The sequence below is a fragment of the Pelodiscus sinensis genome, chromosome Z (assembly GCF_052426305.1).
Source record: "Pelodiscus sinensis isolate ZL-2025 chromosome Z, ASM5242630v1, whole genome shotgun sequence".
NCBI lineage: Eukaryota > Metazoa > Chordata > Testudines > Trionychidae > Pelodiscus > Pelodiscus sinensis.
Genome location: NC_143085.1, coordinates 5481962 through 5495575, shown reverse-complemented (window position 1 = coordinate 5495575; position 13614 = coordinate 5481962). Strand labels below are relative to the sequence as shown.

The window sequence follows — 13614 nt, the reverse complement described above, 5'->3', positions numbered from 1 at the left end:
TTCTGGGAGTTGTTGAATTGCACTTCATATACTTGTATATAATTTGTGCCACGTGTGTGTCTACTTTCTAGCAATAAAAATGTTTTCCTTTTTCAACCATCTTGATTTTAGAAGCTTCAGCATGTTTGTAATGGCCTCTACATGTGATTCTTATGCAAAATTATGTCTGTAGCTACCATTCTTCTTAAAATTCCCTATTAGCATCTCTTCGTAACTGTACTCTCTAATAAGCTGAAGCCACTACTGAATGGCTATGACTCACATAGCCTGTTCTTCCCTTTCCTATTGCATGAATCATCTATGATTTAGAATTGATCTTTCCAACCATGATTTTTTTTTCAGTTAATCATATCAGGGCTTCTTTCTATTGATTACAGAATAGTTCACCCAGGTTTTGCAACATATGCCTCTTTAATAAAAAACATTACACCTACTGTTTATATTGGCAGTCAGCATGTTATTTGTATTGTCCAGCAATGGCAGTTTAGAGAAAACAAGTCTTATTGCATTTTCCTAACTGGATGGCCGACTGTCATTAATGGGTTTGACGCAAGAGTATTGGCAACTTGTCCTTGCATCCTTTTCTGATTTCCTAGCATCATCGTAGAATCAAAAACCCATCTGTTGTTAAAGTAAATTGCTATATAATGTACAAGACATCTGTTTTTTTTTTTCTTGCATTTTCACTCATTGGCTAAAATGGCAGGCTCCAACTTTGAAAATCAGCCCCTGTCAAATATTTAGAACCAGTGCCTAGTATGCGTTCTCCACGCTACCTGAACTCTGAGTTGAGTTAATCTCAGTAGCACTATAGTTAAACACAAAGGTGTCAAATTCTGCAGACAGTTGCATTGGCATAAATCAGTAGTAACCAGGTTTAACTCAATACTAGTTTTGATCAAATCTGGCACAGTGGAGAGGAAAATGTGACTCAGTCTGAAAATGCCCACAACAGTTATAATTTTTCCCTCTTGATCTTGGGCATGTTCTCTTCCCTTCCTCCTACCCCCTCCCCTTTTTTGTTAAAATAGTGTAGACAAGTACAGTTGACAAGTTGAAAAATAATGAATGAACGGTCGTATTTTCAGGAACTTGGTTTCTTCTGATATCCACAAATATTTCCCCTGAAAAGTATTTTAGCCATGGTTTGTTTTTACAGAGATACTCTATTTCAATAATTCTTAGAGGGTTATCACTTTCCAGATTTCCAGCTCAGTAAGTGCCTAGGCAGCTAGATAGAGCTATATTTAGAGCCCTGCAAATCTGGGTTCTTTATGTACATGGATATCCACATCCATGGACGTCAGTGCTGATATCCATGCACTGTTCCACAGATACAGATGCCAATACCTTTTTTGTTTGTTTGTTTTAACCCATGCAGGTCTCTAGCGATACTGGCTGAATCCAAAGAGCCAGCTCCCCCCCCCCCCCCCCCCCCCCCCCCCCCCCAGAAAGCAATCAGTAGTGCTAATCTGTGTCTAAAACATCAGCACTATCTTGAAATTCCCCATCATATATTCTGTTATTGGACATCTTATTTTCCTCCTTTGCTATATAAATACTTTTAAATTGTTACTAACTTTAACACTCGTTTTCCTCTATACATTATGTATGTATTAGCTTTTCTCACTTTTTTCCTTAACTAAGAAGGAAAAATCTGATCCAAAACATCCCGCATGTTCAAAAAAGTGCCAAAATTAGGAAAGAATGGGTTAGCCTTTCAGGGTGAAATCTAGAGATTAGCAAGATTAAATAATTGAGTAACTCTCAATTATTTTCTATAGCAAGCATTTATAAAGGTGCCCATCACCATGGTATCCTTGTTAGTACTGAACCACTTTATCTGGATTTAGTTTGAATTTAAAGGTGTTTGCTTTATTTATACGTTTTATGTTCTGCAGTGCCCTGACTATCTGGAGATTGGGGAGATGTGTTAGACAATTACACCGAGCTTTTCCGGTTTTTGTCTGAATTTCTCTTGGAAGGAAGAGGAATGAATGTTCATAAATGATCACTTGTAATAAAATACGTGTCTGCTTTTCGCAGGGATGATTTTAAAAACCCAGAACAAAGATTCATTGGAAGATGCTGTTTCCACCTCTCTGGATCCGAGTAAGCGGGAAGGGAGGGCTGGGTAGAAGGCCTGTGTAGGTGAGGGATGGAGTGTGTGCACATAGAGAGGCTCCAGGGTTGGTGAGCAAAGACTTGGGAATCCAGTGAGGCCTGATCTATGCATTAAAAAATTAGACTAGTTGTGGCTGTGTTGCTAAGGGCTATGAAAAATTTCATATCTGAGTGCCATAGTTAGGTTGATGGAAGAATTCTTGTGTTATGTTAACTGCCACCTCTCAGAGAGTGTTCCATCTATGTACATAATCTAATCTCTTCTGTTGATGCAATATTAAACTACAGCACTGCAGCTGTAGGTTAGTTATGGCCTGAGTATATGGAAGCAGTGAGGGTTACATTCTGCTTTCCTGTGATTGTCAGTGGCTCTCCATTGAGCCCTAATATATTGTGGCTTTACTTGTTCCTGCCTAAGAATTCATTCTATCAGCGTCATCATTTCTTGAATTCATTCTCTGCACATAATTTTTACATCAAGTGCTGAAGAGGCTGCTGGACTCTTCTAATCTGCCTCTGAACCTTAAAGGTTCTGTGTGGTGCCACCAGGACAATCTAATGAAAACAGAAGGAAGGCAACAGTTTATGTACAAGATACATACATGCCTCCATCTCTTACAAGAGCGAGGGCATGGCTCTGCTTCAGAGAACATTTTGTGCAGCTGTCTGTCATTGTTGCACGGAACTGACACAAATTTCCCCCTTGTTAATGTTAAAATGTTCACGGTAAAATGAAACAACTTTATCCGTGAGATCTCTGCAACAATGATTTGTTTAACTGCAGTCACCCAGAGCTTGTAGGGCAAGTTCACTCAGGTACCCCCTTGACAGTTGGCTGACAGTAGATTGTTTGATGTTGAATTATCTGTGTGTTGAGATCGCTAGACTCTTACACTAATAGCCTAAATTTAGGAGGGAGGGGGTAAAGCAGATTACAAGATACTATTTTTTCCCCTTTGTTCCCATTCTTCTGGCTGTCTTCTATTTTTATAACTGTAGAAATGTTCTCTTTTTGGCTGTTGTATGCTACCTATCCCAGAAACAGGCTTTCATTCTTTCCCTCTCCAACCTCTCCTCTACAATCAACTAGGAGCTGGTCTGATTTGCTTGTCCAGACTTGGAATGTTGATTTTTTTTCTTTATATGTTTAATAATATGAAATTGCACCTGATCTGCAGTAACCTCAGCAGCACAGCAACTATATTTCAGCTCTAGCTTACAATCAACAGATAATTTTAAGGTATTAACTTTGAATCCCATTTGCATGATGGGATTGAATTAGCATGTGCACTGCATTGTTTAACAAACTGTCTTTCTCTCCCTCCCCTTTTTCTCTCTTACTTGCCTTCCTTCCCTCCCCATCCACCCCCTCCCTGGTGACTTTCATATCTTTCACATATTTATTTTACTTTCTTCTCTTCACACATCCTCCTTCTCCCTCCCTGCCCTTAATTTTTCATGTGTGTCCGCACATGCCCCCATTTTCTTCTCCCCATGATGCAACGAGGCAGTTCTGACACTGTCTGCTCCCCCCGTAGTGCCAGGCTTCTGTTGTACAGTTGGGGTGGACTGGAAATCTCTCACTACTCCCGCATGCCTTCCACTGACCACGGACTACTTCCCAGACCGCCAGAGCTTGCAAAATGACTACACTGAGGGCTGCTATGATCTGCTCCCAGAAGCTGACATTGACAGGTTTGTGCCAACACTTCCTCCAGTACAATCTCTTGCATTGAACCAAGAGATTCCAGGTAATCCCAAGCAGGGATAATGTGGTAGAATATGAACATGGAGGGACTTTCATATGGTAGTGAGAATAGAGTTGCCAAGGTGGTTAGCAGTGGAATACGTAGACTTTCTTTGTAGATTGCAGCTTTGCACCTTTCCAACTGGTAATATCGATCGGTTTTGCCTCCATGTTAAGTTTTGAAATTTAGTTTGGGGACAAAACTTGGCAGGGCTGTTCATTTTAAAAGACTTTCCTCCCCTCCTCTCCATAATTTTTGTGATAAATGCCCTGATATCCTGAATATCTATTTTATTTTATTTTTAAATTAACTACTCTGCCATATTTCCAGAGATGCTTTGTTGGGAGAAATTTGGAAGGAAAATCTCCTTGGTGTGATAAACCAAAAGACACTCTGCAATTCTCTTGCAGCTGTGCAGTAGCTACCCGATAACAGGGTCACTCTTCCCAAAACCATGCATCTTCCTTTTAGCATCACTGAAACTTCCCACATACTGTGAAGCTTCAGAACAGAGCTATGATGGCTAATTTCCTATTAGGGAAGACGGAGACAATTCACCAATGAGATATTGAAAACTTACACATGTAGGTATAATAAATGGCAGTACTGAAGTAAATCTGCTTGGAGATATGGCTGCCACTCTAAGAGCTTGATGTCGATGATGAGAAGAAGCAGGGGATAAGGCTGTTGGCTGTAGCACAGCACTTGGCATGAGAGCATCTGGGTTTTATTCTCTGGGCTTTGATAGCAAGTGACAATGATGAACCAATCTTTGATTGGCTTCGTACCTTAAATTGCTTTTTTCTGAGGTAGGAAAATGTTATCCCCATTTTAAAGGTGTTTGAGTTTTAATTCCTATTGATAAGCTGCTTTGAGACTCTGACAAGCCCAACAGAACAATGTTTCTCAATCAGTGGTACGAGTACCATTAGGGGTACTCGAGAGAAGTCTGGGGGGTACGTCAACACAACTGAAATTTGGGGAAAACTGAATTTTTGTTGTAAGTTTTACGGCGCTTTATTATTTGTCCTTTTTTATACCCCAAAATTTCATCATCAGAAGTGAAGCACAGAGAAGAAATGGGAAATAATTTTGTCATCATCAGCCCATCGGTTACATGCACAACACTTCCTGCACTATGTCTACTGCTGATATTAAGGGGCTATGATTAAGTTGTTTAAACAAATGTGTTGCAATGCTAGAAAAAAATTGTCTCTCTCTGAAAACTGTAGGTACTAGGGGTACTTCTAATTTTGTTTAAGGGGTACTTTTTTTTAAAGGGGTACTTTTATTTAAAAAAAAAAAGTTGAGAAACACTGCTATAGAAGTGTGTATCATTATGAGTATATTTGCTAAATAGTACGAGTGCTGAAAAATACCACTGTCCAAAGTTTAGCTGCTGCTGTTTGTAAATTAATCTTGATGGTCAGACTGACTCTTATTCTAAGTATTTATAAAATGGCTAACTTGTTCTTTTTAGGTGGTTTGGTAATAGCCACCCCCCCCGCGCACTGTTGCTAGAAATGATAGACATGCAGATGTCTTTCATCCTGATCTTGCAAGGCACTAGGCTCCACCTGCACAGATTCTGTTGCAGGAACGAGGCCTCACTTGGGAAAATTGGAAATGAGCAAGTGTGTGGTCAGTCTCTTATGCTGTTTGGTCTTGTGATTAACCTCTGGTGCTCAGGAGAGACGAGGAAGGTGTGCAGATGACAGCCCAACAAGTGTTTGAGGAGTTCATTTGTCAGCGTCTCATGCAAGGATATCAAATCATTGTGCATCCCAAACCACAGAAACCATCTACCGCTGTACCGCCCCCTCTTAGCAGCAGCCCCCTGTACAGTCGAGGTGAGTGTCGCTCACTCTGTAGCCCCTTTTCTCCACAATACATCCTGTCCTGTTTTTCCTTCACTCCCGTCCCCGTTCCCCCAACAGCTTTCGCAGTCCTCTGTCCAGTCCAGAGTGGGCAGCGTTAGCCAGAACTTTGCCTTAAAACCACGGTTCAGCTCATGCAGTTTAATGCCCAGTGTAGATGGGCTCAATATTATGTGAGGGTCATGTGGTCTCCTTTCCCATTTTGGCATCACAGTCTAAGTACAGGGTTTGTTTTGCAATATCTGTTGATGTCTTTTGGACAAAGTTGAAGTGAGGGGAAGCTTGAAGGAGGGGAATGTGTAAGGCTAGGAACTAGAACTATTACCCTTCATAGGATGGGAAGCAGAGGTGAGACTCACTTGGAAGGGATTAGCTCTAGGAGTGAAGCACAGAGAAGGATGGGAAAGGATGACAAAATTATCAGCCCGTTGGTTACATGCCCAACACTTCCAGTAGCATGTCTTCCTCAAAGAAACGGTATTAAAGTTGTCTCTGAGTTTCTAAGTCATGTTTGGAAGCTTGTTCATGAAATGTTATTGTATTAGTGTAGCTTGTGCAATAAAGCTGTGACTGCTATATTAGGTACACAGAAAGATGTTCTCTTAATATGTTACCTTTAGGCCTTGTGTCACGAAACCTACCTGAGGAGGAAGATCAGTACTGGCTAAGCATGGGCCGCACCTTCCACAAAGTCACCTTAAAAGACAAAATAATTACTGTCACTCGATACCTGCCAAAGTGAGTATCTCTCCAATCAAGTAAGATATCCAGCAGACTTGCTTTCTCTCCTCTTGCCTGTACTTGCGTTCCGTGCCTTGTAGTACGAGGAAGAGATGCCATTGATCATGCCAGGAATGGTGAGCCTTGCTTTGTCTTTGACAGATATCCATACGAATCTGCTCAGATAAACTATACCTACAGCTTGTGCCCTTCGCACTCTGACTCTGAATTTGTCTCCTGCTGGGTTGAGTTCTCCCACGAGCGTCTGGAAGAGTACAAGTGGAATTACCTAGACCAGTATATCTGCTCTGCTGGCTCTGAAGATTTCAGGTGAGAGATCTCATTTTCCACCGTAATTGCTCTTTGTCCTATTTTTTTTTCCTTTTGACCTACAACTGAACCAAAATTTTTCTCTGTAAAGAGTAGCGCTAGTGACAAGGTTCTTGAGGGAGTGTTTGACCTGCTTTCAGTGATATGCTAATATCAGCTCTGTAACCCTCATTTGAATTTTGCATAGCACCATTTTTCCATTGCCTGGTTTGTGGTGCAAAGTCTCACTCTTAATGGTATTTGTGTTCTGTTTCTTACCCTCCCCCATCCCCTGTGCATGCAAAGAATTATGAGGATGTTTTGCCACCCTTGGGTGGTTTCTCTGACTTTCTCATTCATTTCTGGATATAATTTAAAATGTTCCTCCTTTAAATGTTCCTCCTTTGCTCAAGTCACAGACTTTACTTGATTCTACTCCCTCCCCTCTGCCTATTTCAGACTGGCCTTCTTTTTGTCCCTTTCTGAGTATCCCCAGAGGCAATGAGTCCCTTTTCCTCTATCCTCTGTCAAATGAGCCAGCCTCCTGGTATCTTTCCATTTCATTGGAGACCTGAAATCCTCTGTGCCTTAGCCTGTATCTCTCAAACTTCTTTTCCTTTGCTTTTTGCTGTAAAACCTTCTTACAGCTAGGGAGGTAAATGGGTAATGGTTACCTGGGTGCAGCCCTCTGCCCATGGTCCACTGTGGACAGAGGGCTGCTTCAGCCCCTCGCTGGCTCCCAGCTGGTGTGAGCTGGGAGTTGGCAGCTTCACATGAAGGGAAGGGCTGCTGGCTCCCAGGCTATGTGAGCTCCCAGGCTGGGAGGCTACAGGCTTGCACTGGATGGAAGTGGCAGCATGGTGGGGAGTGGAGGCTGCTGGCTTCTAGCTTCCCTGGCAGCCCTTTTCCCCCATCTTCCCTACCACTTCCGTTCCACCCCTCCCCTAGTGAGGCCACCAGCTTCCCGCTGGCCCCCATTTAATCAGTTAACCATTTAAACTTATATAAGAACTTAACATTTAACCAATTAAATGGGATTTTACATCCCTAGTTACAACATTGCCTAATGGATTACATTCAAAGTAAAGGTCGACAAGACACGATCAACCTGGAAATTAGTTTTTTCTGAACTGTTTCAATGTGCTAGTTGGTAAAATACCTCCCCTGACATTCGTCCGCTGACTGCCCCTTCTCATGTAGATCATTGGATGCTTAATGGCAGAACCATGAGATCCATTCAAACCATGGATGCAATCGAGTATTAACTCCATTAATACACAACTCGTTTGCAGCTGTGACAAATGCTATACCCTGTCTGTCTTCTCTCCACCATTTCTCCAGCCTTATTGAGTCACTGAAATTCTGGAGGACCCGTTTTCTGCTGCTCCCAGCATGTATCAGTGCCACAAAACGCATTACGGAAGGCGAAGCCCACTGTGATGTGTATGGAGACAAGCCTCGCTCTGACGAAGAGGAATGGCAGCTCCTGGATGGCTTCATCCGCTTTGTGGAGGGTTTGAATCGCATTCGTCGGCGCCATCGGTCAGACCGGATGATCAGGGTGAGTCAGTGTTGTAACTAAAACTTCGTAGAGTATGAGGCTGAATTTCTGAAGCACTTCTACCCCTATAGCGAGTTTCTCCATTGTGTAAGCATCACTGTGCTATTGCTATTGGCGGCGTTGCTTTCTGCGCAGAGACAGTCTGCTGCTGAAGGAAGACGTAAGTTGGGAACCACCATCCACTGAAGGACTCTTGCATTGTTTTGTCCTGTGGCAAGGGTGGATATGGGGGCACTGTGCACCCTGCGTCTAAGGGAATGGTGCTCAAAAGATCCCAGTCCTCCATGGAATGGAACAGTTTACTTTTCCTAACTGCGCAGGCTGTGTACTACACTCAACAGCTTGAGCAGAGGAAATCACACTGGTTGGTGGATCCATTGTCTGTAATTGTAATGTGGTGACTCTCAACACTATTAACTATTGCAGAGCTACTCAGCTTTGGAAGCCCTGGAGCCACAACGATACTCGCAGCACATGCCAAGGGCTGCAACTTAATTGTGGTTGCATATAGCTTTTCACACTGCCGGGTGTCAATACAAAGATCAGAGCAAGACTACACAGCATGCAGGCCCCATTTATGTCAGGTCTGCAGATATTAATAAAATGCAATAGTTACCCAATTTCCACCCATCTGACAGCACTCTGAATGAGCAACAACAGTCCAGGAATTTAACTACAAAAATGCATATCAACAGAAGACCATTATATTGACTACTTTTTTTTGTTCTGGCTCCCATCCACAGGCCACATGTTGAGTCCCATGTAAACCCAAACTGCACCGCGAGCTGCAAACAAACAGGGCACAGGCCACGTGCGGCCATGTTGAGTAGCCCTCAACTATTGTATACAAATGTATGAAATTCACCCAAAGAGCCCTGGCCTGCTTAGGGTAGGGAGCCTAATGTATAAGTGAAGGAGGCTGAGTTTAGTAACTTTGCTAATTTGGGGGATCTAGTTATTTTTCCCATCTGAGGTTTTGTCTGCAAGGGAGAAATTGACCTGCAAACCTGTTTCAGAATAACTCACCTGTGTGGAGATACTGTTCTGGAATAAATTCTGAAATAATTACTCCATTTTGTGCGCACAGTAGTTCTTCCAGAACAAAGTCACTTTTGTTTTGGAAAAGTGTTCCAAAGGGAAGCTCTTCTCGAATGGCTATTTCAGTCAGTGTCCCCATGTAGAGATGTCCTCGCTCTACTTGTTAGGTGCTGTCTCTAAAGTATTACCACTGATTATAAGGTGTGACTTTATTGTTATTCTGCTGAGCCTTGGAGGCCTTGACTCCTATTGTCCTCTCCTGTTTTGTTTTTCCTAGAAAGGGGCTGCTATGAAAGGCTTGCAGATGTCTGGCCCAATCTCTGCTCACTCTCTGGAGCCTTCTGGGCCTCCTGTTGGGAAGAAGGGAACCTCAGCCCTCTCAGCCCTGTTGGAAATGGAAGCCAGTCAGAAGTGAGTCTGAACACTCAACTTAATACACGCTCTTATCACAGAGCACCTACCTGGCCTGGGCTCATGGCATTGGGGAATTAATCATCAAACATAGGGAGCCCCTCAGATTTTGCTCCCTGAGAAGTGACAATGGTGAGGAAATGCCACGCTTTTCAGTGGGATGGGCATGGTTATGTCTATACAGATGCCAGGGTAGGGGAGAGGTAAGATTCTATTAGTAACCCTCAAAGAGATCATCACCGTGGCATCTTAGTGCCTGACACATGAGATGTGTTTGTGCCCCTTGATAGGGGCAGCAATACTGGCTCTGCCCCAAACGAATTCCCTATCCATTGGGAGAAAAATGGGTTGGAGGGGTAAGAAGTGGCTAAAAAGTCTTGGCTACACCAGGCTCTGTAGGATGACCATCTCTGGCACTAGCAGTTCAGAGGGAAGGAACTCCATGGTGGGGATCCTTCGATCCAGCTGGCAGGATAGAACACCTAACTCTGCTTTTCATAGAATTGTTCATAAAGCGTTTGGGGGATGCGCTTTGTAGAGTCCAGTAATATAGTGTTAACATCCCTGAGTTAGAACACCAGCAGGTCTCAACTACACTCCCAAAAGGCGTCCATATTCAGGCTTGCTTATGTCCCTAGTGAGAGCGTAGCTCAAGGATGTTTCCTTTCCATTTCTGTTCTGAGAGCATCAGACATCATATGGGAATGTGTGTGATGTGTTAAGGAAAAGCCAATAGGAAGGCTGTGCCAGTCTCAGTGCAAACAAAACTATTTCCAGACCCTTGCTGAGGACACCCTGCTCCCAGTCTGGTTGTACTCATCGACAACTGACAGACGTAGCTCCTCGGATGTAGTGTGTGGGAGAGAAGCCGTCTGTAAGCGAGCCAGATCCCAAAGTGTAGTGATTTTTATGGATTAAAACTCAGATCTCTAATGACACAATGAGTTTTTTATTTCGACTCTCCTAATTAATACTAATAGATTAATGGGTATACTTAAAATATTCAAAATGTTTTCATTATGAACTGAAACACCTTCAGAAGAGATGTCAGGAAAGTTACTGCAACACAGGAAGAGAGGGATTTGCCAGTGTTCTTCCAAATTCCACTCAGGTGATCAACACTAGTTCATAGGTGCTGACTTCCGCTTTAGCTGGGATGTGCTCAACCCTCTCCTCCATCTGTCCTGGATCCTGTCCCCATTTCACCCCTTCCCTCCAGCATTCACCCTGACTCTTTCTGCCCTGCTCCTATTCCGCCTCTTCCCCCAAGCCTCTTCCCCTTCTCCTCCCCACCCTTCTTCCTGAAGTGCCAGGTTGTTAGCAGGCAGGAGATGCTGGGAGGGGGGAGGAGGAGTTGTTCCTTGGGGTCACAGGCAAGTGAGAGGCACTGGTGGGTAGGGGAGTGAGAGGATGCTTGACTGCTGGTGGGTCATAATTCCCTTCAAGGACTGTCTGGCTATGTGGACTCTCTGCTCAGACCCTACGCCACCAGCACTCCCAGTTACCTTCGTGACACTACGGATTTCCTGAGAAAACTACAATGCATAGGTGATCTTCCAGAAAACACCATCCTAGCCACCATGGATGTAGAGGCTCTCTACACTAACATCCCACATGCAGATGGAGTACAAGCTGTCAGGAACAGTATTCCTGATGATGCCACAGCACAACTGGTGGCTGAACTCTGTGAATTTATCCTCACACACAACTATTTCAGATTTGGTGACAACATATACCTCCAGACCAGTGGCACTGCTATGGGCACCCGCATGGCCCCACAATACGCCAACATTTTTATGTCTGACCTGGAACAACGCTTCCTCAGCTCTCGTCCACTTACACCCCTTCTCTACCTACGCTACATCGATGACATCTTCATCATCTGGACCCATGGGAAGGAGACTCTGGAAGAATTTCACCATGATTTCAACAGCTTCCACCCCACCATCAACCTCAGCATGGACCAATCTACACGGGAGGTCCATTTCCTGGACACCACGATACAAATAAGTGACGGTCATATCAATACCACCCTATACAGAAAACCTACCGACCGCTATACTTACCTGCATGCCTCCAGTTTCCATCCCGGACACACCACACGATCCATTGTTTACAGCCAAGCACTGAGGTACAACCGCATATGCTCCAACCCCTCAGACAGAGACCTACACCTACAAGACCTTCAACAAGCATTCTGTAAACTGCGATACCCACACGAGGAAGTGAGGAGACAGATTGACAGAGCCAGACGTGTACCCAGAAGCCTCCTGCTACGGGACAAGCCCAAGAAAGAAACCAACAGAACACCACTGGCCATCACCTATAGTCCCCAGCTAAAACCTCTCCAACGCATCATTAGTGATCTTCAGCCCATCCTGGACAATGATCCCTCGCTCTCACAGGCCTTGGGAGGTAGGCCGGTCCTTGCCCACAGACAACCCGCCAACCTGAAGCATATTCTCACCAGCAACTACACACCGCACCATAATAACTCGAACTCAGGAACCAATCCTTGCAACAAACCTCGGTGCCAACTCTGCCCACATATATACACCAGCAACACCATCACAGGACCTAACCAGATCAGCCATACTGTCACTGGTACATTCTCCTGCACATCCACCAACGTAATATATGCCATCATGTGCCAACAATGCCCCACTGCTATATACATCGGCCAAACAGGACAGTCCCTACGTAAAAGAATCAATGGACACAAATCTGATATTAGGAATGGCAACATACAAAAACCTGTAGGGGAACACTTCAATCTTCCTGGACACACAATTGCAGATCTAAAAGTAGCCATCCTGCAGCAAAAAAACTTCAGGACCAGACTTCAAAGAGAAACTGCTGAGCTACAGTTCATCTTTAAGTTTGACACAATCAACTCTGGATTAAACAAAGACTGTGAATGGCTTGCTAACTACAAAAGCAGCTTCTATTCTCTTGGAATTCACACCTCCAGATCAGCTGCTAGAAGTGGGCCTCATCCTCCTTGATTGGATCACCTCATCATCTCCAGCCTGATCCTGGCCTGCATATTTATTCCTGCCTCTGGAAATTTCCACTACATGCATCTGACGAAGTGGGTCTTTGCCCACGAAAGCTTATGCTCCTACACTTCAGTTAGTCTATAAGGTGCCACAGGACTCCTCGTCGCTTTTGCAGATTCAGACTAACACAGCTACCCCTCTGATACTTCCCCTCATTGGTGCTCTATCCCTGGAGCACCCACAGAGTCTGTACCTTTGCTAGAGTCTGTTCTACTCTTAGTGCTGTGGGTGGATTTGAGAGTAAGTCCCATTATTGCAGACATTCTAACTCCTTGTTAACACCTACTCCTGCTAATCTGTTTTATGCACACACTGGCATGCACCTTTCCACAGGAGGAAAGAATTGATTGAAGTCCTTGACGAGGAGACACCAGCGGGGAGAGGAGTTTTGCAAAACGATTTTTGAAGTCATAGGTCATACAGCATAGGATAGACTGCTGGTTAACTGTTTATGAATGTTAGCTTTATGAGCTACCTTCCCTGTTTATTGGACCAGCTTTAGTGTGTTGCATTTTCTAATGCCAGAATTGTAGCTACACCAATGCAAACCTTCTAGAATAGACAGCTTGTGCTGGTACAGTGCATTTTTCATTGGTACAGCTTAGTAAGTGAGCGATCCTGTTTTAAATCATGCCTGCATTTAAGATTTGAGGGACAGCCTCAAACCTCCCACTTACCCTCTTTCCTCTGTTTTTTGTGTTGGGTTTAGCAATACATTGTGGGGTGGGGGTTTATTTTATGTGAACAACAGTGAATCTTTTCTTGTA

At 43.8% G+C, this 13614-nt stretch overlaps 1 protein-coding gene across 12 annotated transcripts in view; it reads left to right on the top strand.

Moving 5' to 3' along the window:
- DEPDC5 (DEP domain containing 5, GATOR1 subcomplex subunit) overlaps positions 1 to 13614 on the top strand; it is a 67042-nt gene that overhangs the window by 29288 nt on the left and 24140 nt on the right. For 7 of the 12 annotated variants that reach the window (XM_075898019.2, XM_075898021.2, XM_014574782.4 and 4 more), the window contains 7 exons: positions 2047 to 2112; positions 3636 to 3819; positions 5562 to 5722; positions 6370 to 6487; positions 6632 to 6799; positions 8120 to 8339; positions 9655 to 9788. In XM_075898019.2, the coding sequence (XP_075754134.1) occupies positions 2047 to 2112; positions 3636 to 3819; positions 5562 to 5722; positions 6370 to 6487; positions 6632 to 6799; positions 8120 to 8339; positions 9655 to 9788 (1051 nt within the window). The remainder of the gene's footprint in view (positions 1 to 2046; positions 2113 to 3635; positions 3820 to 5561; positions 5723 to 6369; positions 6488 to 6631; positions 6800 to 8119; positions 8340 to 9654; positions 9789 to 13614) is intronic. The other 5 variants (XM_014574781.4, XM_014574775.4, XM_014574774.4 and 2 more) reach the window with 3 other exon arrangements.